Source organism: Protobothrops mucrosquamatus, unplaced genomic scaffold (genome assembly GCF_001527695.2).
Source record: "Protobothrops mucrosquamatus isolate PMUCROS unplaced genomic scaffold, P.Mucros_1.0 scaffold5378, whole genome shotgun sequence".
Classification (NCBI taxonomy): Eukaryota; Metazoa; Chordata; class Lepidosauria; order Squamata; family Viperidae; genus Protobothrops; species Protobothrops mucrosquamatus.
The window spans coordinates 1,992-27,356 of record NW_015391240.1 but is presented as its reverse complement, the minus strand read 5'-3'; the positions used below and the strand labels follow the sequence as shown (position 1 = coordinate 27,356).

The 25,365-nt window shown below is 42.7% G+C and overlaps 1 protein-coding gene across 1 annotated transcript; it reads right to left on the bottom strand.

The window, feature by feature from the left end:
- SLC34A2 (solute carrier family 34 member 2) lies at positions 1–24,513 on the bottom strand. Its single transcript, XM_015829074.2, has 12 exons — positions 24,405–24,513; positions 24,135–24,269; positions 21,879–22,007; positions 16,006–16,149; positions 14,068–14,179; positions 11,659–11,854; positions 9,608–9,703; positions 7,006–7,126; positions 5,634–5,801; positions 4,384–4,500; positions 3,606–3,730; positions 1–1,427 (listed from the first exon to the last, which is right to left on the bottom strand). The coding sequence occupies exons 1-12, from the start codon at positions 24,511–24,513 to the stop codon at positions 861–863; spliced, it is 2,019 nt and encodes a 672-aa protein (XP_015684560.2). The 3' UTR covers positions 1–860.
- Between the last annotated feature and the right edge of the window lie 852 nt (positions 24,514–25,365).

The following is a 25,365-nucleotide window of genomic DNA, read 5'->3' as shown; positions in this document are numbered from 1 at the left end:
ATCTAGCCAGGAGGAGAAAACCTGTGAATGCCCCCCCTCCCGTGTACCCTCTTCTTTCTCTCTATCCTGTGTCTGTAAACCAGAAACGGCGTTCCTGCATATCATACAGAGATATAGCAGCTAAATTCTCCAACAATTGTTCTCTAAATTCAGCCTTCGAATAATTTAGGCCCGTAAAAGACAAGTGCTCTAGAAATTTCATAAATTGCACAAACCACAGAACCTACAGTACTAAAATATAGATAGATAGATAATTTCTTGAACACACACCTCAACCAGCCCGTCTGAAAGGTTTTAGAAGATTCGTATGGTTGAAGAGATCGGTGTGGAACACACTATATTACATTTTCGTTTTAACAATGGCATATGCCTGAACGCTCGAAGGAAACGCGGCTTTAAAGCTCTTGCTGAAATCCTGATCCAACTGAGATATGACATGACACATGGCTAGATGTCCTACTTGTGGGTCTGATGACGATGAAGAACTTGGAGTACGTTGGGCTTCTACAGGACTACAAATGAGAGAGTTTTAGCAGTGGTGGGCAGTGTTTGCCCACACATCTCTAAAACACAAGTGGCGTACCTGCCCACAGGCCTTCCTTATCTTGGAGAAAAAGTACAGGACTTCACTTGTTCCCTGGCTTGAGTAGATGTGAGGTAAGGCCTTGACCTTACTGATATTTTGAATGGGCATCTTGTGATTTAGACATGACTTAAGGGGTCCTGACAACCACCGTTACCCATCACTAGTTCAGTCTTCTCACGGAGTTCAAGTCACTGGGACACGTTCCCTGTTTTCCCTCTACGCAGATCCCCAGCATTCTGTCCTTGGACCTCCACTCTCAACATCTCCCTTTCTGCTACAAGGCAGTGGTGCTCGGGACCGCTTGCTCTGCTTTTGAGGCCTTGGAAAGGCAGTTCTCTTCATCGGCCAGCGATACAGGATTCTCGTGAACTTCCATCGCTTTCGTTTGCTTGGCTTCTTCGCTTGGCTCACCCGCCTTGTTCCGACAACGTTTGCAACAGCAGCAGCAATATCTGCCACAGGCGACGCTTGCGGCGGTGATGACGTCATCCCAGGGCCGCAAGGAGTGCATCCACCGAGGAAGGAAGTCCCAATTCCGAAGCTTCTCGGGGAGCAGGTGTGGCTTCTTCTTCTGCAGAAGGTGGACGGTGAGCACGAAGATCAAGGCCGCAAAGATGGGGACGGCCACAGCCACCAGGTAGGGCCAACCAGCCACCGAGAGGCCAAACACGGCCAAAGGGATCAAGAAGAAGCAGGAGAGGAGGTAGAAAATGGCGAACCATCGGTACTTGGCGGTGATGTTCCCCAAGGCTTTTGACAAGCGGATGGGGATGCGCATAAAAGGTATCGGGTACCAGAGGATAATCCCGGAGATATTGAAAAAGAAATGGCACAAAGCAATCTGGAAACAAACACAGTTCAAAGGAGACGTCAGAGGAACACCGAGACAATGCACCACACGTACATACCCTACAATTATCCCTTGTTTTCTTTTCTGACACTAAAACCTCTCCTATTACCTGGCTTATTGAGACCTCCCAGGTTGTATAAACAACCCGGTTCCCTGCTACACAACTCCCGGTTCAAAGGAATAGGAGCCATGCCAGAGAAAATCCTTAGACAGCTCACGTGGCTGTTAAAAACCGGTAAAACCTGATGGTTGATGGCTTCACATGGGGTATACTTAGGCTACATAAGTATCAAGAACCAGCATGTTTTAAGGCCCCCCTTTCCCCCTAAAATATCCAGTTAATATGACCGCTTTGAAAAAGATGGCAAGTGTCAAGGTTGAATTTCTAAGATGCTTACTAACTTCTGTCGCTACTCAGCTTGCCATAGAAACAGGGGGAAAGGGAAACCTGGAAAAGAAACGAGAGTTTTTTAAGATGTTGTCCATGGACCACGAGAGCCAAGGTCAGAAAAGCAGATGTCTGACGGAGAAGTGGACCTTTCCCATAATAAACTAAAGAGGCATCATTGGGCAACGTGAACACTTGGTGGGTGGGCGGTTATGGAAAGCTATTGTTAACTAACCAGATTTTCACGTGGGAAAGACAGGGTTGGTTTTGCTTCTTCAGTACCCTGATGTGTATTCAATAAAATTTATCTTTTAGGGCACTTCAAAGTTTCCTCAATGTTGAATTCGCTAGCTGGATGATTGGCAACAAGAGCATTTAAACACAGGGAAAGAGTTTAGATCTCGTCTCTACAGTGTTCTTGATCTGACCGTGATCGTTTTTGTGAGTTTAACTTCATGAATCGGATAGGTACATTTTTGTCCTCTGCATTAGAGACGTGAGTGCTTCTTTGCTTTGAAATCGAATCCGAATTCAGAACAAAATGGTCGAGGTTGGCTTCCATCTGAACTAAAACTGGAAAAGGATCATCTGTCAAAGAAGAGAAGGCTAACGGGAGAGATGATAGCTATCTTTCCAACTCTGAAGGACTTCACAGGAAACAGAAGGTGGATATATTCTCCATAGTGTCTACGGCAGTGATGGTGAAACTTTTAGAGACCGAGTGCCCAAACTGCAACCCAAAACCCACTTATGCATCATCGGGTGCCGGATGAGTGTGGCCCATTGGGTGGGTGTGGCCTATTGGCTGGGCGTGGCTGCGGTGGTAACAGCAGACTGGGTGGGACTAAAAAGTTCAATCAATCAATTCCAACTTTGCAAGATTCTTTTTTTTTCCCCGCGAGAAGTTGAAATTGATTGATTGATTGAACCTTTTTTTTTTGCACACGGCGGCGGAGGCCTAAAGTGAAAAGGTTTTATAAAACCCAGCTGAAGGCCTAGGACTGGGGCAACGGCACGCATGCCCACAGAGAGGACTCTGAGTGCCGCCCCTGGCACCCGTGCCATAGGTTCACCACCACTGGTCTATGGGGAGGGCAAGAAACCAACAGATAGTAGCTTTATAAAGGGAGATTTCAGTCAAAATCTCTTCTTAAAAACTTTTAGTGTTGGAGCACCCACAACTTCTGGAGGCAGGTTGTTCCACTGATTAATTGTTCTAACTGTCAGGAAATTTCTCCTTAGTTCCAGGTTGTTTCTCTCCTTGAAGAGTTTCCCTCCGTTGCTTCTTGTCCTGCCTTCAGGTGCTTTGGAGAATAGCTTGACTCCCTCTTCTTTATGGCAACCCCTGAGATATTTGAGCACTGCTATCATGTCACCCCTCGTCCTTCTCTTCAATAAACAGATGACGCCAACTCTTAATAACAACTATAACTAAGGGTAGGTATTACAAAACACTGCAAGCCACTGCAATAAAGTTGCAATGTTGTGCTTTTCTCTCTCTTCTGATCCTAACCCCAGATCCACTTAATCCCAGTTACTACAAACTGCATTTTGGGCTAGGTAGCTAAAAGTAGCCATCCAGAGTTTCTGCTTCTTTTCTGAACCAGTTTAAATCCTTGGTTTGAAGTAACAGTAACAAACTAAGGATGCCCCTTTTTGGACCTAAAAGGAAAAGGTTGTGGTGAAAACAACGTTAAAAACCCAAGAGAGATGGGAGTCATTTTAGTTGAATCGTGTGTTCTGTCAACAAAAGAGGTTTTCAAATACCAAAAAATGCTCACCTGTAAGGAATATTTCAGCCGGTTTCCAGGGCTGGCCATTGCAGCTAGGATGGCTGTTGTCGTTGTCCCGATATTTGATCCCAAGGTTAGGGGGTAGGCCCGTTCTATACTTATAACCCCAATTCCTGATGGGAAGAAAAGAGGAGGAATTGCGTCATTTCATTGTAATGATATACAACGCTATAGACTTCAAAATGTTTCATCTGCATCAATTTGTTTTGAGCGAGTGGCTTTCCCAGAGTCCACAATTCTGAATCACAGTAGGATCCTTGCTTTCAAGCTGTGGGGAAATCCGGAAATCCCAGGCAGTTCAAACTGATATAAAGGTTAACGGCAAGCTTAAGCTCTCTACAAAAATCTGAGCTACTAACGGTCAAAGCAAATTGGCGGTAGATAGTAGCTGTGGTGGCGCAGTGGTTGGAATGCAGCACTGCAGGCTGATTCTGCCAACTGTCAGCAGAATGATCATAAATTTGAGTCAGTGCTCAAGCGTCTGCATGTAAATCACGTGATCATGGGGAGGCTGTGACGGTCGTAAGTGTGAAAATTGGTTGTAAGTCCCTTTTTTCAGGGCGTTGTAACTTTGAACGGTCACTAAATGAGCTGTTGTAAGACGAGGACTGTCTCTACTGTGGTATATAATGCAGCAGCTACCCTGCTGCAGATTAATCCAGCAAATGAAACATCGGCGGATTCTACTTTGTTTAAATGCACACACAAACAAAATATAATAACAAAAAGGCCTGTTGTGTCACGTACATACATAAAACTCTCTTACCAACAAGTGGAGTAATAGCAGAGGTGAAGACTGAACTGCTTTGGACGATGAAGGTCATACCAGCTCCTACGAGCATAGCCAAATAACCGGTTACCCAAGAAAATGGAAACGGAAAATCTGGAAAACGGAAACATAAGAGATGCCAGGTTTATGCCGCACGTTCTGTTCTACCTAATCCTTTGTCTTAAATATTGTAACAGAATAACAGAGCTGGAAGGGACCTTGGAGGCCTTCTAGTCCAACCCCCTGCTCACGCAGGAAGCCCTCTACCATTTCAGACAACCTCTTCTTAAAACCCTCCAGTGTCGGAGCACCTACAACTTCTGGAGGCAAGTAGTTCCACTGGTTAATCGTCCTCACTGTCAGGAAATTTCTCCTTAGTTCTAGGTTGCTTCTCTCCTTGGTTAGTTTCCCTCTGTTGCTTCTTGTCCTGCCTTCTGGCCCTTTGGAGAATATTCTATTCTATTCTATTCTATTCTATTCTATTCTATTCTATTCTATTCTATTCTATTCTATTCTATTCTATTTTCTCTTCTCCTCTATTCTCTCTTCTCTTCTATTTTCTATTCTATTCTATTCTCTCTTCTTTTTTATTCTATTTTCTATTCTATTCTATTCTATTCTTCTTTTTCTATTCTATTCTATTCTCTCTTCTCTTCTCTTCTCTTCTATTTTCTATTTTATTCTATTCTCTCTTCTCGTCTCTTCTCTTTTCTCTTCTCTTTTCTCTTCTCTTCTCTTCTCTCTTCTTTTTCTATTCTATTTTCTATTCTATTCTATTCTATTCTATTCTATTCTATTCTATTCTATTCTATTCTATTTTCTATTCTATATTCTATATTCTATTCTCTATTCTATTCTCTTCTATTTTCTATTCTATATTCTATTCTCTATTCTATTCTATTCTGTTCTGTTCTGTTCTGTTCTGTTCTGTTCTATTCTAATCTGAAATACTTTTGACCTTATAACTGCTACGAAAAAGCCACTTTTCAATGTCTTTTCAAAAAAATATTTTTGCACTTTTTGTTTTTACGATTTTTTGTTCAACTTTCGTTTTCATGTCTTGCACTTTTTGCTTCTCTCCCCCCCCCCCGCCCTCCTCCTGGCTTTTTTCTTTTGCTTTTTTTTTCTTTCTTACCTTACATTCCCTTGTATTTCATTTTTATCTCCTTGTTTAAAACTTTAATAAAAGTTAGATACCCAAAAGAAAAAGAAAAAACCCAAGCAAACAAACAGTGAGAAACACTTACCTGTATTGAGTGTTTTCTTGATCACGTTGGCGACTTGTCCTTTGAGGACCGAGTTCAGAAGCTTGACGATCAACACCAAGCAAGTGCAGAGAACGAGCAAAGAGAGAGCAAGCAGGATTAGACCAACGGCCAGGTCCTGCAGCTGGGATCCTACAAAAATGTGCTCGCCTACAAAAGGAGAAGAGTCAAGTCAACAAAAGTCAAACGACGTTAAATGTCCCATTGTGGCGGGAAAATTGATGGTCAGGGTTGAAAGTCAAGATGGCGGTTGTACAATCACAACTCCACTAGTGTTTTTACAGGCAATGCTTCAGATGTGGCCACCCCTCTTCACTTTTTGGACTTATTTTGCTGGTACTCGTGATTTGGACCATTCCTTCCTCCTTTCCCAAACTCACACGTAACTTAAGTATTAATTCAGATGCTAACAATTTGCACTTCCACAAAGTACAGGTGGCCCTTGACTTACAACTGTTCGTTTGGTGACTGTTCAAAGTTAAAACAGCACCCTTATGACTGTTGCCACATCCCTATGGTCACCTGACCAAAATTTGGATGCTTGGTTCATATTTATGACGGTTGCAGTGTCCCGGCGTCACGTGATCCCCTTTTGCAACCAAATAAAATCAAGGGGGAAACCAGATTTTGTATAACAACCACTTGTTACTGACTTAACAACTGCAGTTAGAACAATTAATCAGTGGAACTCCTTGCCTCCAGAAGTTGTGAATGCTCCAACACTGGAAGTTTTTAAGCAAAGATTGGACAACCATTTGTCCAAAATTGTATAGGGTTTCCTGCCTGAGCAGGGGTTGGACTAGAAGACCTCCAAGGTCCCTTCCAACTATTCTATTCTATTCTATTCTATTCTATTCTATTCTATTCTATTCTATTCTACTCTACTCTATTCTTCATTTCTTCTACACTACTCTACTCTCTACTCTCTACTCTCTACTCTCTACTCTACTCTACTCTACTCTACTCTACTCTACTCTACTCTATTCTATTCTATTCACTCTACTCTATTCTACTCTATTCTACTCTATTCTACTCTTCTCTTCTCTTCTCTTCTCTTCTCTGCTCTATTCTATTCTATTCTATTCTATTCTATTCTATTCTATTCTATTCTACTCTACTCTACTCTACTCTACTCTACTCTACTCTACTCTACTCTATTCCTTTTGCCCCCATCCAAAGCCAATAGTGATTCAGTTGTCCTTCTAACACGATGGCCACCAACATCTTCTCTATTCCAGCAGCAGCACATCCAGCACCAAACCTGACATTTTCCTTTCATAATATCTGGTCCTCTCCTGCTTTGAAAACGGATCTTATACCTTCAGAGAACAGTAAGGCAACCCCCTTTCCTTACATTTTGCCAGATTTTCTGTTTGCGACACATTCTTGACCGTCCAAGTCATGTTTCCATTGATCCAGCAAAGATCTGGAGATGTGCAGTTTTCGGAGGCTGGGATGGTGCTATTCAGTTCCACCTAGGCATTGACATAAGATAGCTCAATGAAAACCAGTCCATTCACATTATGCTAATTTAGGCGCTATTATTATTTTATTATTATAATTATTATAATTATTATATTATTATTGTTATTCAAAAACATGACAGCCACAGTCGCTAATTCATCTTAGGTGTGAAAATTATGGAACTATGGATCCTTTCATGCTGGCCCTCTTTCTGCCTGCCAACCTCACCCATCACGGTGAAATATTAATTCACAGAATAAGAGAATCACAAGGTTGCGAAGGTCTTCTAATGCAAACGCCCAGCCCAAGGCAGGAAACCTTGTACCATCCCAAACAAAAATACAGTTCAACCTTTTCCTAAAAACCTCCAGTGATGGGGCACCCACTCCTGGGAAGCCTGTAGATAAATCCCTGCAGCTTTCTTGGCAAGATTTCCAGAAGTGGTTTGAAATTGTGAAGTCCTTGGCGCTCTCCATGCTTGGTGGCTTTCCTGCAGACGTTTCATGACCCAAACTAGGTAACATCATCAGTGCTAATATGGAGTAGCGCATTCCCTTCTAGCAGGGATGATGTTACCTAGTTTGGGTCATGAAACGTCTGCAAGAAAACCACCCAGCTCAGAGAGCACCAAGGACCCCACAGTTGTCCTCCTTCTCCTCCTCCTCTCTGCAAATCCCATTCCCTTCTAGCACTGATGATGTTCCCTAGTTTGAGTAATGAAACGTCTGCAAGATAACAAGCAAACTCAGAGGCTACCAAGGATCCCACAATTGTCATCTTCCTCCCCTCTTCTTCTTCCTCCTCCTCCTCCTCCTCCTTCTTTCTGCAAATCCCCCTCCTTTCTAGCATTGATGATGTTACCTAGTTTGGGTCATGAAACATCTGCAAGGAAAACACCAAGCTCAGAGAGCACCAAGGACTCCACAGTCCTTTCTTCCTCCTCCTCCTCCTCTCCACATACCCTACTCTCTTCTAGCACTGATGATGTTACCTAGTTGGGTCATGAAACGTCTGAAAGGAAACCACCAAGGGCCCCTCATGTCCACCCTGAGCCACAAAGATTCCCCTGTATTGGTTTGAAATGCTGGGCTGGCTCATGGTCTCTCAGATGGTTCCATGCCTAAGAAGGAGAACTAGAACTCACGTTCTCCCGATTTCTAATCCACTGTCTTTAACCACTCTCCCAAACTAACTCTCACTTAGTACTAATAAACACCCAATTCATGAATACGAATCAGTCTGAATGATGATTACACCATGAGTTTCTCTCCCAGATCCTCATATAGTTAAACACTATAGGCCAGGGGTAGGCAACCTTGGCTCTTTTATGACTTGTGGACTTCAACTCCCAGAATTCCTGAGCCAGCATTAGGGAAACTTTGGCCCCTTCATGACTCATGGATTTCAACTCCCAGAATTCCTGAGCCAGCATGGCTCAGCTTGGAAACCTCTCCCTTTCCCCTCAGCATGGCTGGCTCAGGAATTCTGGGAGTTGAAGTCCACCAGTCATAAAAGAGCCAAGTTTGAAGACCCCTCAGTTAGAGGAACATATGAAAGCATAATTAATGTTAATTAATGTAGACTTTATTAGTTTAGAGCAGGGGTAGGCAACCTTGGCTCTTTTATGACTTGTGGACTTCAACTCCCAGAATTCCTGAGCCAGCATGGCTCAGCTTGGAACCCTCTCCCTTTCCCCTCAGCATGGCTGGCTCAGGAATTCTGGGAGTTGAAGTCCACCAGTCATAAAAGAGCCAAGGTTGCCTACCCCTGCTATAGGTGAAGATAGTTACCATACAAGGAGTCCTTGACTTACGACTGCAGCTGAACCCCAAATTTTCCTGGTTAAGCGAGGCAGGATGGGCCTCATTTTACAACTTTTTTTGGTTTTTTTGCCACGGTTGTTAAGTGAAGCACTGCAGTTGTTAAATGAACCTGGCTTCCCCCTTTGACTTTGCTTGTCAAAAGCCAGCTGGGAAATTTACAAAAAGTGATCACGTGATCCCTGGACAAAATGCAACCGTCATAAATGCGGGCCAGTTGCCAAGCAACCACATTTTGATCACAGGATCGTAGAAATGCTGCGTCAGTGTGACAAACGGTCGTAAATCACTTTTTTTCCCAGGGCTGTTATAACTTTGAACCGTCCCTAAACAAGCGGTTGCACGTCAAGGATTACCTGAATTAGCTTTTCCACTGTTTGAATTTTTATAATATCCCGCGTGAATCAAATTGGGTACGTTTATGTACATATTCAGATTCTAGGAGACCCAAGTTCGGTATGATATATTACATTATTAATATATACGCTTTCCAGAACAGTAAAAACAATCCCCGTTTGGGGTTTCTAGAAGACTGAATACGTAGCACATTATCGTACATTATCATCCCGCTTCATTTAGCAATTGGTTATCAGAGGGAAACATAAAAGCGACTAATTAAACAATAAGCCAGCATCTTATCTGCACAAAACGATTCCTTAGCTCAACACTCACCACGTTGGTTTTAGTTTTGCACCACACTTTCACCAGGCTTTTATTTTTCGCTGATTCGTCTCCTGTGGCGATTGCACTTATCACCGACTTATCGAGCTATTAATCAAAGGAAGCGAAATGGATATCAAATTTATTGTGTCAGTGGAAGGGTGCACCCTTAATCAGATGGACTTTTTCTCGCCTTGCGTCTTCCGAAAGGCCAGCTCAATGTGACTCATCATATTTGAAAAGCTAACAGAACAGCAAAATGAAATAGCACTGGTTAGAAAATGGATCTCGCTAACTACCCTTTTAGGCATCTATAATTGTGGCCAAGAAACATTTGTTTTGTTTTGTTTTGTTTTGTTTGCTTATTCTGATCTTCAGGACAAGCTTTGAAGATTAGGATCGACTTGAATCCAGTGTTACAGAACATGCATTGTGACACGTTCCTGCCTGAGCAGGGGGTTGGACTAGATGACCTCCAAGGTCCCTTCCAACTTTATTATTATTATTATTATTTCCATAGAAGAAGCTGCTCTTCTGTTGTTGCTTTTCCCCCCCAAGTATTAATTTGGGGCTCTCTGGGTGCCCAGAACAGAATGAAATGTATCCTGGTCCAAAAAAAAAAAAAAAAAAGAGGATTGCCAGCGCAGAATAAGGATAATAGCATTCGATTAAATCAACAGGAGCAGTATTAGAATTGCGTATAATCCTTCCAATCTTTCAAAGGAGGAAACAAAAAGAAGGAAAAATAGGAAAAAAAGAATCGCACCGGGAAGACTTTTTCAAAAAAAGAATATTGTAAGTGTGAAATAACGGCGAGGCAATGATACTAGTTGTCTAGAGTAGAAGGTTTTAATTTTCTGAAAGGTCGAACAAGATGTCCGCTGAGGCTATGAAGATTCAAGGAGTCTAACATGAGGTGTTAGTAATCTAAAAAGACCTAGATGGGTAAAGATGTAGCTGGGATCCTGAACTTGGAAAGACAGTTGTTTGCATATTCTTTGCGGCCTGTTTCTCAGTAATAAAACTCATAAAATTTATGGAGTGCTTGTCCCAAAGATGCTTTTTCAGGGGGCAACTGGACTTTCTTGTTTTTCTTTGAAGACGTTTCGCTTCTCATCCAAGAAGCTTCTTCAGCTCTGACTGAATTGGTGGGGAAATGGAAGGATTTATACTCCTTGCAGACAGCTGGTCATTTGTATCCTTTTAGAGGGTCGTTGAGACCACTTGCAGGTTTATCTGTGTCCTCAATGGTGCTTTTTCAAGGGGCAACTGAACTTTCTTGTCTTTTATTTGAAGACGTTTCGCTTCTCATCCCAGAAGCTTCTTCAGCTCTGACTTAATTGGTGGGGAAATGGAAGGATTTATACTCCTTGCAGACAGCTGGTCATTTGCATTCTTTTAGAGAGTCCTTGAGGCCACTTGGAGGTTTGTCTGTGTCCTCAAGGTGACTTGAGTGCTGCAAATGGGTGTGGAGCCTTCTTATAACCCTTTCAGCAGTACCAAGAAGGCTCCATGCTCATTTGCACCACCCAGGGGACCCCGAGGGCCCAGATAAACCTCCAGGTGGCCTCAACAACTCTCTAAAAGAAGGCAAATGACCAGCTGTCTTCAAGGAGTATAAATCCTTCCATTTATGAAGAAGCTTCTGGAATGAGAAGCAAAACATCTTCAAAGAAAAGACAAGAAAGTCCAGTTGCCCCTTGAAAAAGCACCATTGAGGACACAGATAAACCTGCAAGTGGCCTCAACGACTCTCTAAAAGAAGGCAAACGACCAGCTGTCTACAAGGAGTATAAATCCTTCCTTTCCCCACCATCCAGTCAGAGCTGAAGAAGCTTCTGGGATGAGAAGCAAAACGTCTTCAAAGAAAAACAAGGAAGTCCAGTTGCATCTTGAAAAAAGCACCTTTGGGACAACCTTGACCCTGGATAATGAAGAATCTCCACAGATGTTACGGAGTGATATATATTTTTTCATTCCTAGCATGGCATTCGTGAAGGGCCAATACAGGTCTGATTAACCTGTTCCTAGTAAACATTAAATCAATAAGGGAAGACATTTACCTGGATGATGAGTTTTGTGAAGGGATCTGTGATGACTTTTAGTAATTCCGGGGCGTTTTCCCCACTCTCCAGCTGAAACGAGTCCACAATAAGACTGGTCAGGCGGTAGAGATACTGAGAGACAATTTCAAGGGGCAACAGGACAAACACGGAAAGCCAGTTAAAGAAATCGTGGACAGTGGCGCCAGCGAAGGCCCTGGAGGAAAACAAACAAACAAATCAAGAGCGATCAGGAGAAATCCAGCAAAAGGACAACCAAAGACATCAAAAGAGGGTCAACAAAATAATATATTCTTTTTTCTGCAAATCTACGATGGAGAACAGAGGTTCCAGGTTCTGCCTTTCTATATTCCTTGCTTCACGGATTTTCTGGAATAAGAGTGGAACGTGCAATGGGATAACACAATGATAATTGATAAGGTTTGTTGGTCTCGTCAAATTGACTCCCTCCCCTTTTTTTACGATCCTTTAATCCTTTTATTCTGGGTGGAGTTGGGAACGGTTGAATGGACCTGAGCATTTACTGGCTGGATGCCCTTCCTGATGCCTACGTGGAGTTAGCAGCAGATATTTCCTATTTGTGCCCCGATAGCTGCCTAGGATTGAACTCTCAACCTTGCGAGTGGGAGGCGAGCGTCTTCGCCTCTAGGCCACCATGCCCCTCTGCTCAAATTGAACGAATGGTGATTATTTCATAAAAAGCTTCCCAAATTCAGGTGGACTCTGAGTTTATGAAGGTGCCAGTCTTAGCAGAACTACTATCGAGCTGAAGAGCTATATAAAATAAATCCAGCTCTACTCAGCTATGGTACGATTCCAGGAAAGATTGCTAAATAATTTGTTAAATCCACAGGCCACCTGCTCCAAACACACTTAGGGCAGTTCGGATCCTAGTTTACAGAAGGGCTTTTGAGGAAATGATTTTTAGATCGTTCCTCCCGTTGACCCTTTGCTTAAAGCTCTGAAGAAGGTCAACCAGACTCGTCTCGAGGAGTATAAGAGAAGACGCAGTCCTTGGCATACGGGAATGAATTTTGAAAATATTGGAAGAGGTTACGTGCCAAAAATTGCAACTCAAGGCCTATTTCACTGATGTCTACCAAAGGGGCGGGGGAGGAAGACATAGATTGCCATAAGGAAACAAATCGCTTGGATCAGCGGGCTTACGAGTTTATGCAAGGTTCTAACACTGATGAATAAACTAAGAAAAAATTATACGTTGCTTGGATAGATGCAAAGCAAATCAAAACCTTCATCCTTTCCAATATCCTTTCCTTTCAGTTGCATAACTGTCAGGGCTTGTGGTAACTTATAAGTAAAGTACAGAGATAACCAGGCTGGGGAAAGCAGAGAACAGGAAAAACTCAAGGAAATATTTACCGTTGAAGTATAAGACAGATATTTTTCTGCTGGCTTTTTGCCAGTCTAAAAGGAAGACCAGGGGCTGTTTTTCCCTTTCTCCTGCATTATAGTATAGCTACGGTGGTTCCCAGTTGCAATGTACGGCTGTGAAAGTTGGACCATAAAAAAGGCTCAGCGCCAAAGAATGGAGGCCTTTGAACTATGGTGCTGGAGAAGACTCCTGCGAGTCCCCTGGACTGCAAGGCGATCAAACCGGTCAGTCCTAGAGGAGATCAACCCTGACTGCTCTTTAGAAGGCCAGATCCTGAAGTTGAAACTCAAATAATTTGGCCACCTAATGAGAAGGAAGGACTCACTGGAGAAGAGCCTAATGCTGGGAAAGATTGAGGGCAAGAGAAGAAGGGGACGACAGAGAATGAGGGGGCTGGATGGAGTCACTGAAGTAGTAGGCGTGAGCTTCAATGGACTCCAGAAGATGGTAGAGGACAGGAAGGCCTGGAGGAACGTTGCCCATGAGGTCGCGATGGGTCAGATACGACTTCGCAGCTAACAACAACAGCAACACGGTGGCGATGATGATATAATAGGCTTTTTATGAAGGAGTTTTATTGCATTGATGCACAGATAGTGGTTAAATGAGTTTTGCCTCATTTTACGACCTTCCTCGCCACAGTTCTTAAGTGAATCACTGCAGTTGTTAAGTTAGTAACCTGGTTGTTAAGTGAATTTAGCTTTCCCATTGATTTTGCCTATCACAAAATGACTCCCGGACAGTGCAACCGTCATAAATACGAGTCAGTTGCCAAGCCTCTGGATTTTGATCAGGCGACCTGCAGATGCTGCAATGGTCATCACTGTGGAAAACGGTTCTAACTCACGTTTTTCAGTGTTGTTGGTCACTAAACAAGCTGTTGGAAGTTGAGATGATGACGAATTGCATTAACATTTAGATTTTGCTAGTTTTATAGGCTTCTTGGGCATTCTTCCACGGCAGTGACATTATTATCCTGATTGCTACCAGCGTGCCTTAAGATAAGAATCTGATACCTTCTAAATTCATTCCTGTCGCCAGCCTGCATGAGTGCCACAATGGTGTTTGTCACCGAAGTCCCAATGTTGGCTCCCATTATGATCGGGATAGCATGCTTAACATTCAATACTGCAAAAATAAATAGGCAATAACAATAAGTACAGGTGACAGTGGGATGAACGAGACAAATGGGTTCACACCTGAGGAATAAGGAGTCAAGGTATTTCTCAATACAATTTCTCATAAATTGTGTCTGGCCGTTACACATTTAGCAAGGATCATTGTTTTCACACATGCCTCCTTTCAGCGGGGGTTCCTAGAGTGCTATCCTTCTCCAAAGCCACCTTCATCATTAAACAATTCCTTGGATAAATACAACTGGAAGCAAACCACGAGCCCAATCTCACCAGAAAACAAAATACAGAATAAAATAGTTAGAAGGGACCTTGGAGGTCCTCTAGTCCAACCCTCTGTTCAAGCAGGAGACACTATAACATTCTGGACAAATAGTTGTCCAATCTCTTCCTAAAAAAACCTCCAGTGATGGAGCACCCACAACTTCTGAAGGCAAGCCGTTCCACTGATTATTTGTTCTCACTGTCAGGAAGTTTCTCCTTAATTCTAGATTGCTTCTCTCCTTGATTAGTTTCCATGTCCTGGTGCTTTTTCAAGGGGCAACTGAATATTGCCCCTTGAAAATATTGGAAGACTGTTATCATGTTTCCCCCAGATCAACCCCAAGTAAGTTTGGAGAAAAGATGTTTATCTAGTGTTTGATTTACATGTAGAAAGAAACATGCAAGATGAACCACCAGGAAAACATTTTCAATACAATACAATACAATACAATACAATACAATACAATACAATACAATACAATAATTTAATTTAATTTAATTTAATTTAATTTAATTTAATTTAATTTAATTTAATTTAATTTAATTTAATTTAATTTAATTTAATTTAATTTAATTTAATTTAATTTAATTATCAAGTGATTATTAAGTGGATGCTCTGTTTTAGACCAGCACACTTCCCTTTTTTCCTCTTGTTAATATTTTTTTTTCCCTTGAGGAAACGACTGAAACAAGAATTGTGCAATTACAAATTGAGCCCGCCTCTCGCTGAAGATTGAGTCCATTTCTGTTGAGGACTGCAAAAGAATAATCTTTATAGTATCTTCTCATTTAAAGAAGGATGTCATAAAATGCTATCATGTGTGCTTTTGTTCATCTGGGTAACACTGGTAGGGAAACCCAAAGGTGCTTTTTTTCGGGAGGCAACTGGACTTTCTTGTTTTTCTTTGAAGACGTTTCGCCTCTCGTCCCAGAAGCTTCTTCGGCTCTGACTGGATGGTGGGGAATGGAAGGATTTATACTCCTTGCAGACAGCTGGTCATTTGCCTTCTTTTAGAGAGTCGTTGAGGCCACTTGGAGGTTTGTCTGTGTCCTCAGAGTCACCTGAGTGGTGCAAATGGGTGTGGAACACAGCCCTTTCAGCAGTTCCAAGAATCCCCCACACCCATTTGCACTACTCAGGTGACTCTGAGGACACAGACAAACCCCCAAGTGGCCTCAACGACTCTCTAAAAGAAGGCAAATGACCAGCTCTCTGCAAGGAGTATAAATCCTTCCATTTCCCCCACCATTTGGTTAGAGCTGAAGAAGCTTCTGGGATGAGAAGTGAAACATCTTCAAATTAAAAACAAGAAAGTCCAGTTGCCTCCTGAAAAAAAGCACTTTTGGGACAACCTTGACCTGGATGACGGAGAATCTCCAGAGACACTGGTAGGGAAAAATGATACCAGCAGAATTGCCCCTCCTGTTTAAAATACCCATTACTTGCACGACAGGCTATTTCTGAGTTGACTGCTGCCTTTAATTTCCCTGTTTTGCCGCTATCCAAACTCTCAAAATGAGTTATAACATCCAAAACTTGTTACATGGTTGACTCACGTGAAGAAGACACCATGCTGACGATGATGGAAGAAGATGTGCTGGAACTCTGCACCATCACGGTCACCAGGACGCCAATGACAAGCCCTGCCACGGGATTGGATAAGACGGAACCATCCTTGAAAATGTCCCCTGCGGCTTTGCCTGTAAAAATAACAAATTTCAGGTAGTTTTCAACTCACAACAGTTCATTTGGTCACCGTTCAAAGTTGCAACACTCTGGGGGGAAAAAAATGACTTATGACCATTTTAGACACCACCATTGCAGCATCCCCGCGGCCACGTGATCAAAACTTGGATGCTTAGTGACCGGTTCATATTTATGACGGTTGCAGTGCCCCAGGGTCATGTGATCCCCTTTTGTGACCTTCTTATACGCAAAGTCGGTGGGGAAACCAGAGTCACTTAACAAGCCTGTTACTAACTTAACAACTGGAGTGATTAATTTAACAACTGCGGCAAGAAAGGTCATAAAACGGGGCAAAATTCACTCAAGAAATGTTTCGCTTAGCAACAAATTTTTGGGCTCCGTTATGGTCATAAATGGAGGACTATCTGTATTACAGCTTTAAATAACTTTCATAACACTAGAACCTCCATAACAATAAGAACTATCTCTGGAGATGATCTGATGCACCTCACGAGGTATGAACCAGTTCCGTGGAGAGATATTTTTCCGCGGACCAGAGGGAGTGTGGTTTTGTGTATTGCCTGCATCCGACGGATGGGGCTTTGCTGGTTTGTGTGGACCGGTTGCTGGTATGCTGCAGCCCAGTACCAGTTGATGGACTGGGGGCTGGGGACCCCTGATATAAAGCACCATATAGAGCAAACAAACAGCACAATCACCATGTGCTTTACTACTCAACTATTTAACCATAACAGGAAACAGGAAACTCTGCTTAGAACAAAAGAGCATTGAGTATATACCATAGATCCAAACTTGTAAACACTGCCATCTACTGGCTGGATACTACTGTAGTTGTTGCATATAAAGCACACACAGAGCAAACAAAGAGTACTGTCACCATGTGCTTTACTGCTCAACTATTTAACCGTAACAGGAAACAGCAAACTCTGCTTAGAACAAAAGAGCATCGAGTATATACCATAGAGCCAAACTTGTAAACACTGCCATCTACTGGCTGAATACTACTGTAGTTGTTGCATAGAAAAACATTCCAACAACATTATTTCGCCAGTCTTTCAAAGAGGCAAAAAGTGTCCATTAAATTGTATGTAACTACAATACATGTCTCCATAGCATGCGAGTCTTGCAGGGAAGGGAGCTTGTTTTCATAACTGATGAAGATTACAGTGGTTCCCACAGCTTTCTGCATATGGGTGTATACACCGATCGACCTATTTTAGCTGTCTGTGAACGGTGTTTTATCTATTGGATCTCACGCATAAGAAATTCTTCATCACAATGTGTGTTACCAAACACTTTAGACACAAGATTAAGAGATTAGTTTGGGTAAGAGATTAAGTCCCAGATTGTCAGAGTACCTGCAAGTGGTTACAACAATGCAGGTTGACGGAAACAAACAAGGTCTCCTCCGCACCACACCCACAATATCCCCCTGTGATTGACAGCTCTTATGCCCAGGGTGCCTCAAAGAGGCTTTCTGTGTTCAACTAAGCAAGCTCAGGTAACTGAGTTTAGCCAGCCTCACTCCGAGAACTCCTTTGAGGTATTAATACTCTGCCTACAGAGTCTTTCAAGGGTCTCGGTATGAAATGTCGGATGGAAGAAATAGTAGTAATAATAATAATAATAATAATAATAATAATAATAATAATAATAATAATAATAATAATAATAATAATAATAATAATAATAATAATAAAGTTGGAAGGGACCTTGGAGGTCTTCTAGTCCAACCCCCTGCTCAGGCAGGAAACCCTATACCATTTCGGACAAATGGCTGTCCAGTCTCTTCTTAAAGACCTCCAGTGTCTTTAAGAAGAGGCAGGTTGTTCTGGAGGCAGGTTGTTCCACTGGTTAATTGTTCTAACTGTCAGGAAGTTTCTCCTTAGTTCTAGGTTGAGTCAATTGACTCATTCTAGTAATGAGTCAATTGACAGCTAATCTCCGAAATGGCATCTCGGTCCGCAAAAAACCTGGGGGAAAAAAATCTCAGAGTATTCAAAGCGACTACACCTTAATTGACTTGTTATAAATAAATCTGGGAAATTCCTCTTTTAGGTTTCCGTGTTTGATCTAGTCAAACATTAAACATGCCTTATTGAAATGGGCGTTGTTCTGGTTTCCTTGGTCTTGTCCCTCTGGGTGAGGTTTAGTAACAAGAGCGAGCGAGGATGCCACGGCGCAAAACATCCCCTACAACAGGGGTCTTCAAACTTGGCCCTTTTATGACTTGTGGACTTCAGCTCCCAAAATGCCTCAGCCAACGTGAGGGAACTATGACCCTTTGATGACTTGTGGACTTCATCTCCCAGAATTCCTCACCCAGCGTGCCTGGCTGAGGAATTTTGGGAGTTGAAGTCCACAAGTCGTCAAAGGGCCAAGTTTGAAGACCCCTGCCCTACAATGTGTGTTTTGCTTTCTTTGTGGTCTCTTCCCCCTAAAGATGCTTTTATTTGAAAGGCACCTGGGCTTTCTGAGTTTTCTTTAAGAGGTTTCACTTCTCGTCCGAGAAGCTTCTTCAGTTCTAAGTAACTGGTGGGGAATGGAATGGAAGGGAAGAAGCTTCTTGGAGATGTCTTAAAAGAAAAATCAGAAAGTCCAGTTGCCTTTCAAATAAAAGACCCCTTTGCAACAACCCTGGATGACTCCGTAGACATTTAAGGACTTAGATGCATCTTTTCAAGTCTTCCAGCCTAAATAACAGTCACGAGGATCCCAATGATGCTTTTTCAAGAGGCCACTGGAGTTTCTTGTTTTTCTTTGAAGAACATTTCAGACCTGAAGAAGCTTCTGGGATGAGAAGCGAAACATCTTCAGAGAAAAACAAGGGAGTCCAGTGGCTTCTTGAAAAAGCACCTTTGGGACAGCCATGACCTGGATGGTGGAGAACCTCCGTAGACAGTCATGAGGATCTACCCGTTAAAATTTCATCAGTGGTTGGATGAATTTATAAAGATGTTCTGCTGGGGAACTGATCTGTTTTAGATAAATGCGTTCCTTGGACACAAGCCAGTTAGAAATCTCCTCTAATCAAAGCAGGTTTTCCATATGAACCCAAGATCAAGGCCAAGCAATCAGCATAGAGTTTGTTCAGGACTGCGGAGTCCCGGGTTCAAGACCCCCTTCAGCTATGGAGCTTCCCTGGATGACTTCGGCCCCTGCCTTTTCTCTGTGCCCAGTCTAACCCACAAAATCGTTGCCACACTAAATGGGGTGTGACTGAAGCTTCTTAGAACAGTGTTTACCAACCTCGGCAATGTCAAGATGGATGGAGTCCAAGGCTGGTTGGGGATTTCTGAGAACTGAAGTCCACCCATCTTAAAGTTTGTTGACACACTGCCTTGGGGGAAAGATTAATCACTACAGGTAATCCTCAGCTAGTGAGAGCAATAGTCTTGCCTATAATGAGGTCTGGGTGTGTGAATTGGACACTAAGAAAGGCTGTTCAAACAAGAATTGACACCTTTGGACTGTAAATTATTGCATATACCCTGGGCAGTCAGAGCAATCAACAGAGAGACACTGAATCATATAAAACCAGAAGCTTCACTAGAAGCCAACAACACAGGGCTACATCTGATGTACTTTGCCCATGTCTTGTGTGCAAATTCATTGGAGAAGTCCATGATGCCAGGAATGCTCGGTGGAACAAGCAAAGAACATGCTGGCTTGATAGAATTCAAAGCCGATTCAACGATGAACATCCAGCAACTGAAGGAAGAAACTGTGATTGAAAGGGTAGCACGGAGAGGACTTGCCTATAAAGTCTTCAAGAGTCAGACACATCTGACCGGTTAAAACTACTATTGATCCTCAGCTTAACAACCATAATTGACCCTGGAATTATGGCTGGCTAAGCGGATCGTCATGTCACCTCCCTAATTTTGTGGCAGTCATTAAAGAAATTGCCGCGGTTCTTAAACAAATCCACAGTCATTAGGTGAACACGTAACAGAATAACCGAACAGAGTAACAAAATTGGAAGGGACCTTGGAGGTCATCTAGTCCAACCCTCTGCTCAGGCAGGAAACCCTATACCATTTCAGACAACTGGTTGTTCAATCTCTTCTTAAAAACTTCCAGTGTTGGAGCACCCACTTCTGGAGGCAGGTGGTTCCACTGGTTAATTGTCCTCACTGTCTGGAAATTTCTCCTTGGTTCCAGGTTGCTTCTCTCTTTGGTTAGTTTCCATCCATTGCTTCTTCTCCTGCCTTCAGGCGCTTTGGAGAATAGCTTGACTCCCTCTTCTTTGGGGCAGCCCCTCAGATATTGGAACACAACTATCCTGTCACCCCTGGTCCTTCTTTTCATTAAACTAGACACACCCATTTCCTGCAACCGCTCTTCATATCTTTTAGTTTTTGCCAGAAATTGGAAGTAAATACTGGTTTTTTGGGGGGAAAAGGTTGTAAATGGAAGTCACGATTGTGGGATTGTTGAGTGACCAAAATACAATCACATGGCCACGGGGGTGGGGAGGGGTGTCACTAAAAGGTTGGTCATAAATTGAAAACCACTTCCACTACGAACGGAAGAAAACAGCCACTTTTGCAACTCCAGCACGTCTATCCACAGAGAATCCAGCTATCTAAGATAGCTATCCGTAGTACCACTAATCCCGGTTATGTAATAGGGATTGTTTTTTTTGACCAGATTTGTTTTTTGATTCTTTTTGAACTGTTCTAGATCAGGGCTTTTCAACCAGTGGTACGGGTACCACCTGTGGTACATTGGCACCTGGCAGGTGGTACGCGACCATCCTAGAAAAGTGGTAGCAGGAGAAGGGAATGAGTTGAACCGGTGGCAGCACCGCACAAGCCTGAGCGAGAGATGGCTGGAGCTGCAGGGCTGTCAGGGCTCAGCGGAAGCGCCAGGATCAGCGCTTCTTCGGGGCTGTCAGGGCTCAGTGGAAGCGCCAGGATCAGCGCCAGGCTCCAGCTGGAGCTCGGCGCTGATCCTGGTGCTTCTGCTGAGCCCAGAAGAAGCACCAATCAGCTGGAGCTCAGCGCTGATCCTGGTGCTTCTGCTGAGCCCAGAAGAAGCGCCGATCAGCTGGAATGTTGCAGCCTCTCCAGGGTCTTGTGATTTACATCCAGATGCTTGGCAACTGGTTCATATTTATGATGGTCCCAGTGTCCCAGGGTCATGTGAAGTGACCAAAACCTGCTGCAACCACCCAGCAGATGGGGGGAATAAAAATCAAACACCCCCCCACCCCACCTCCGCTGCCAATCCTCAACAGAAATGCTCACAACAATGAAAACCTCGGACAGGAGGAAGAGCGCGGCTGGGTGGGCAGGCAGGTCTCTTGCTCGGCTGTGGCTTGGGGGGCACTTTTTTCAGTGCCATTTTAACTTTGAACAGTCACTAAGCGAACTGTTGTAAGTCGAGGACTACCTGTACTTTATCACTTTTTTTCCTTTTTTTTTTTTTTGGTTATCAAGTTTTTGACACCTTGCTGGGCGACTGGTGGTCCTCGGATGTTGCCATATCCTAAAAGTGGTACAATGGGTGAAAAGGTTGAAAAGCCCTGTCCTAGATGCTCGCCCTAGATAAAGCTTTATTTTGCATATTGCTCTGTCTTGAAGGGCGATGCTTTTGGAGACGCAGTGCTTCAAAAGCTTTATTCTGCAGCTGTAGAGACCACAGGCTTTCTGTACCCTTCAATCAAGCACACTGGGAGAGTTGTGTTAGCGACACAGACGTGAAATTCTTGTCTTACCTCCGACTAATTGGAAGGCCGAGCTGAGCACGTCCAAGGAGCACACGAAAAAGTAAAGCAAGCCCAGCAGGAGAATAAATTTCACGATGCCTCGCAAAATATAGAGGGCTTTGTGTTTCCCATCCAGCTCTGGAAAGACAAAGCGACAGAGTTCATGTGCGATTAGCAGCAAATATTAAGTCTTCAACCTCAAGAATCTTAAATATCAGTTCAGAGAGTCAAGGCTGGTATCCTGAGCCCTGTGGATAATAAACCAAAAGGAATGTTCTCGTTATTAAAATTTAACTTTAGTTAAAAGGAGGTGTTTTTTTCTTCTTTTTTTACAAAGCTTTAAAAGACAGCTGTATTTTAAAAGGGCCCTTTACTTTGAAAGAGGAAATACCAAGTTGTGTTTAGATTATTTTATCGATAGCTCTCGTCCTGTTTCATATAGCAAAAAATTAAAAAATTTAAAAAGGGAAGGGTTTATTGTCACGGGAATGGCCTGCCATTGGATAACAGAACTTTAGAATCTCTCTTCCTGGTTCCAACCAAATACATCCAAAGGCTATCAGGAGGGGGCCATAAGAGATCTGGAGGGAGGGCAGAAGGTCTGGAGGCTTTGAAGATCCCACCCCCCAAGACCTTGAACCCAGGGGGTCTCCCTGGCAAAATCTCAGGGAAGCCACCATAGACCAGGGGTCTTCATCAAGAAAGACTTAGCTGAAACATCCGCCAGCACTTTTAGGAAAGATGACATCAATCCGTATTTTAGAATTCTCAATCGTTTTGAAAATTTTAAAGCTACTCCCGCTAGAAGTTGGGAAATCATGGCATAAAGGAAAATAAACATCATAACCCAACCCTTCTCTCTTTCTCTTTATCTATATAGTATCTTTCTATCTTTTGATCTTTCTATCAATCTCTTAGTATCTCTCTCTCTCTTTCTTTCTCTCTTTCTGTCTATCTATCTATCTATCTATCTATCTATCTATCTATCATCTATCAATCTATGTCTTACTATAGTATCTCTCTATTTTAGTTTCTCTCTAAGTATTTCTTAGTATCTGTTTATCTATCCATCTATCTGTCTGTCTGTCTTTCTGTCTATTTATCAGTTTCTATCTATTTATCTTAGTATCTATCTTAGTATCTATCTATTTATCTATTTATCTATCTATCTGTCTCTGTCTTCTGTCTGTCTGTCTGTCTGTCTGTCTGTCTGTCTGTCTGTCTGTCTGTCTCTCTCTCTCTCTCTATCTATCTATCTATCTATCTATCTATCTATCTATCTATCTATTTATCTATCTATTTATCTATCTGTATCTATCTATCTGTCTGTCTGTCTGTCTGTCTGTCTGTCTCTATCTATCTATCTATCTATCTATCTATCTATCTATCTATCTATCTATCTATCTATCTATCTATCTATCTATCTATCTATCTATCTATCTATCTATCTATCTACGCAGAGAGAGAGAGAGATAATATACCCAAAATCAGGTCCATAACCAATGTTAGGCCCCATAGAGAGTTTATTATATACTGTAAATTAAATCAAAAATTCAAATGGTTGCTTTTTCCTTCTGGACATCTACACATCTCTTTTGATGCATGACCTTTGAACATACTTAAGTACAGTAACATTAATTAATAAAACATATCAAGGTTCAGGCAAATAGATATAGATAGATAGATAGATAGATAGATAGATAGATAGATAGATAGATGGATGGATGGATGGATGGATGGATGGATGGATGGATGGATGGATGGATGGATGGATGGATGGATGGATGGATGCATGATGGACGGAGACAGATGATAGAGAGATAGATAGATAGACAATAGATAGATAAATAGATGGACAGATAGAGCTATGTCGATATGTAAATATGTATGTCTGATAATATTTGCAGAATTTTTGGTGCTGTGCACTAACTGAGTCTCAGTTAAGAGAATATCAAATGTGGAGGAAGAGGTTATCACTTAATACTGGTTTGTTATCATTTGTTGTGGTGTGTCGTGCCCCATTTTGTCCTTCCAGTCAGCCATTTGTTTTCCAAGCAAAGAAACAAAACAGAGAAGGTAGAATGTTGGGGTTATGAATGAAAAAAAAACAACGCCGTCAAGAACAAAACAGAAACACACCCAAATGGCCTTTTCTATTTTTTCCCAGATGTAGAACACCCAACGAGAAGAAATTAGAGGGAAGACGGCAGAACCTGGAGGAACGCAAACGCAAATGCCATCCGTTCTCTGATGATAGAGCCTTACCTGACCACTGGATTCCAGTATCCTGAAGCTCCGGCAGGCTCCACGGATCTTCTTCTTCTTCGGATTCAGTGGTCAAAGCAATGGTGGAATACGCAGGCAAAAGTTCCAGCTGATTCCCCGGGGAAATGGCCCCATCTGATGGACCAAACAAGCAAGCCAACATTATCATCGGTCCACCCATGTGAGATGCAGACGTATTAAAAAAACTGGTTGTATTGGAGATACAGGAGAAAGGAGAGGATAGATCAGAAGAATGGACTTCAGTGTTACCTTTGGTGTCTTTCGTCTCTTTTTCAGACATGATCTTCTTGGATTTTGGGGAAGGTTCTTCAATATATTTATTGGCGTCTGTGTCCTCCAGTTCAGGCCACGGAGCCATGTCCTGCAAGACATTGAGGCAGAAGAGAAAGCTCAATACGGATGCTCCCCTACCATATTTCTAAGGGTTCGTTATGTCAGACTTGGAGAAACAGAAATCCATTCCTTCAAAGCAACTGGCTTAGTCGCAAACCATCATCTGATGTATCTGAGCAAGGTGGCCAACCTCGTTGGTTCTTCTGGTTGGAAGCTAAGCAGGGTTAGGCCTGGTTAGGATTTAGATGGGAGATTTCTAAGGAATCCCCGTGGCTGTAGACTAGACTGTGTCCCTGAAGAAAATACCATTAATAAAGGAGAATATTCGTAACTCAGGGTTGACATGAGGGGGTCCTTGGTGCTCTCTGAGCTTGCTTGTTTTCTTGCAGACGTTTCATGACCCAAACTAGGTAACATCATCAGCGCTAGTATGATGGACTGAGATGCTCCATACATATCCAACACTGGAGGTTTTAAAGAAGAGATTGGACAACCATTTGTCCAGAATGGTATAGGATCTCCTGCTTGAGCAGAGGGTTGGACTAGAAGACCTCCAAGGTCCCTTCCAACTCTGTTAATCTAGCACTCTATTCTTCTTGATGAATCATTGATGCCACTTAGCTGCCTTTGGCTCAGCTTGAAAAACTAAGCAGGGCCAGACCTAGTTAACTCTTGGATGGGGGACATCTGAGGAGGCCTGTAAGAAACAATACCATTTTCAACAACATGGAGAAGTCCCTGAGATTAGCAGTTCCATTTCTCTTGAAGGACGGGGCGATTCCTCTGCATTCTCTAGTTTGAGATCCTTTGGTTTCTTCAGCTTTGTGAGACTTTGGGGGGGGGGAGGTGGGGATAATATTCCTACGGGTGGGAATTT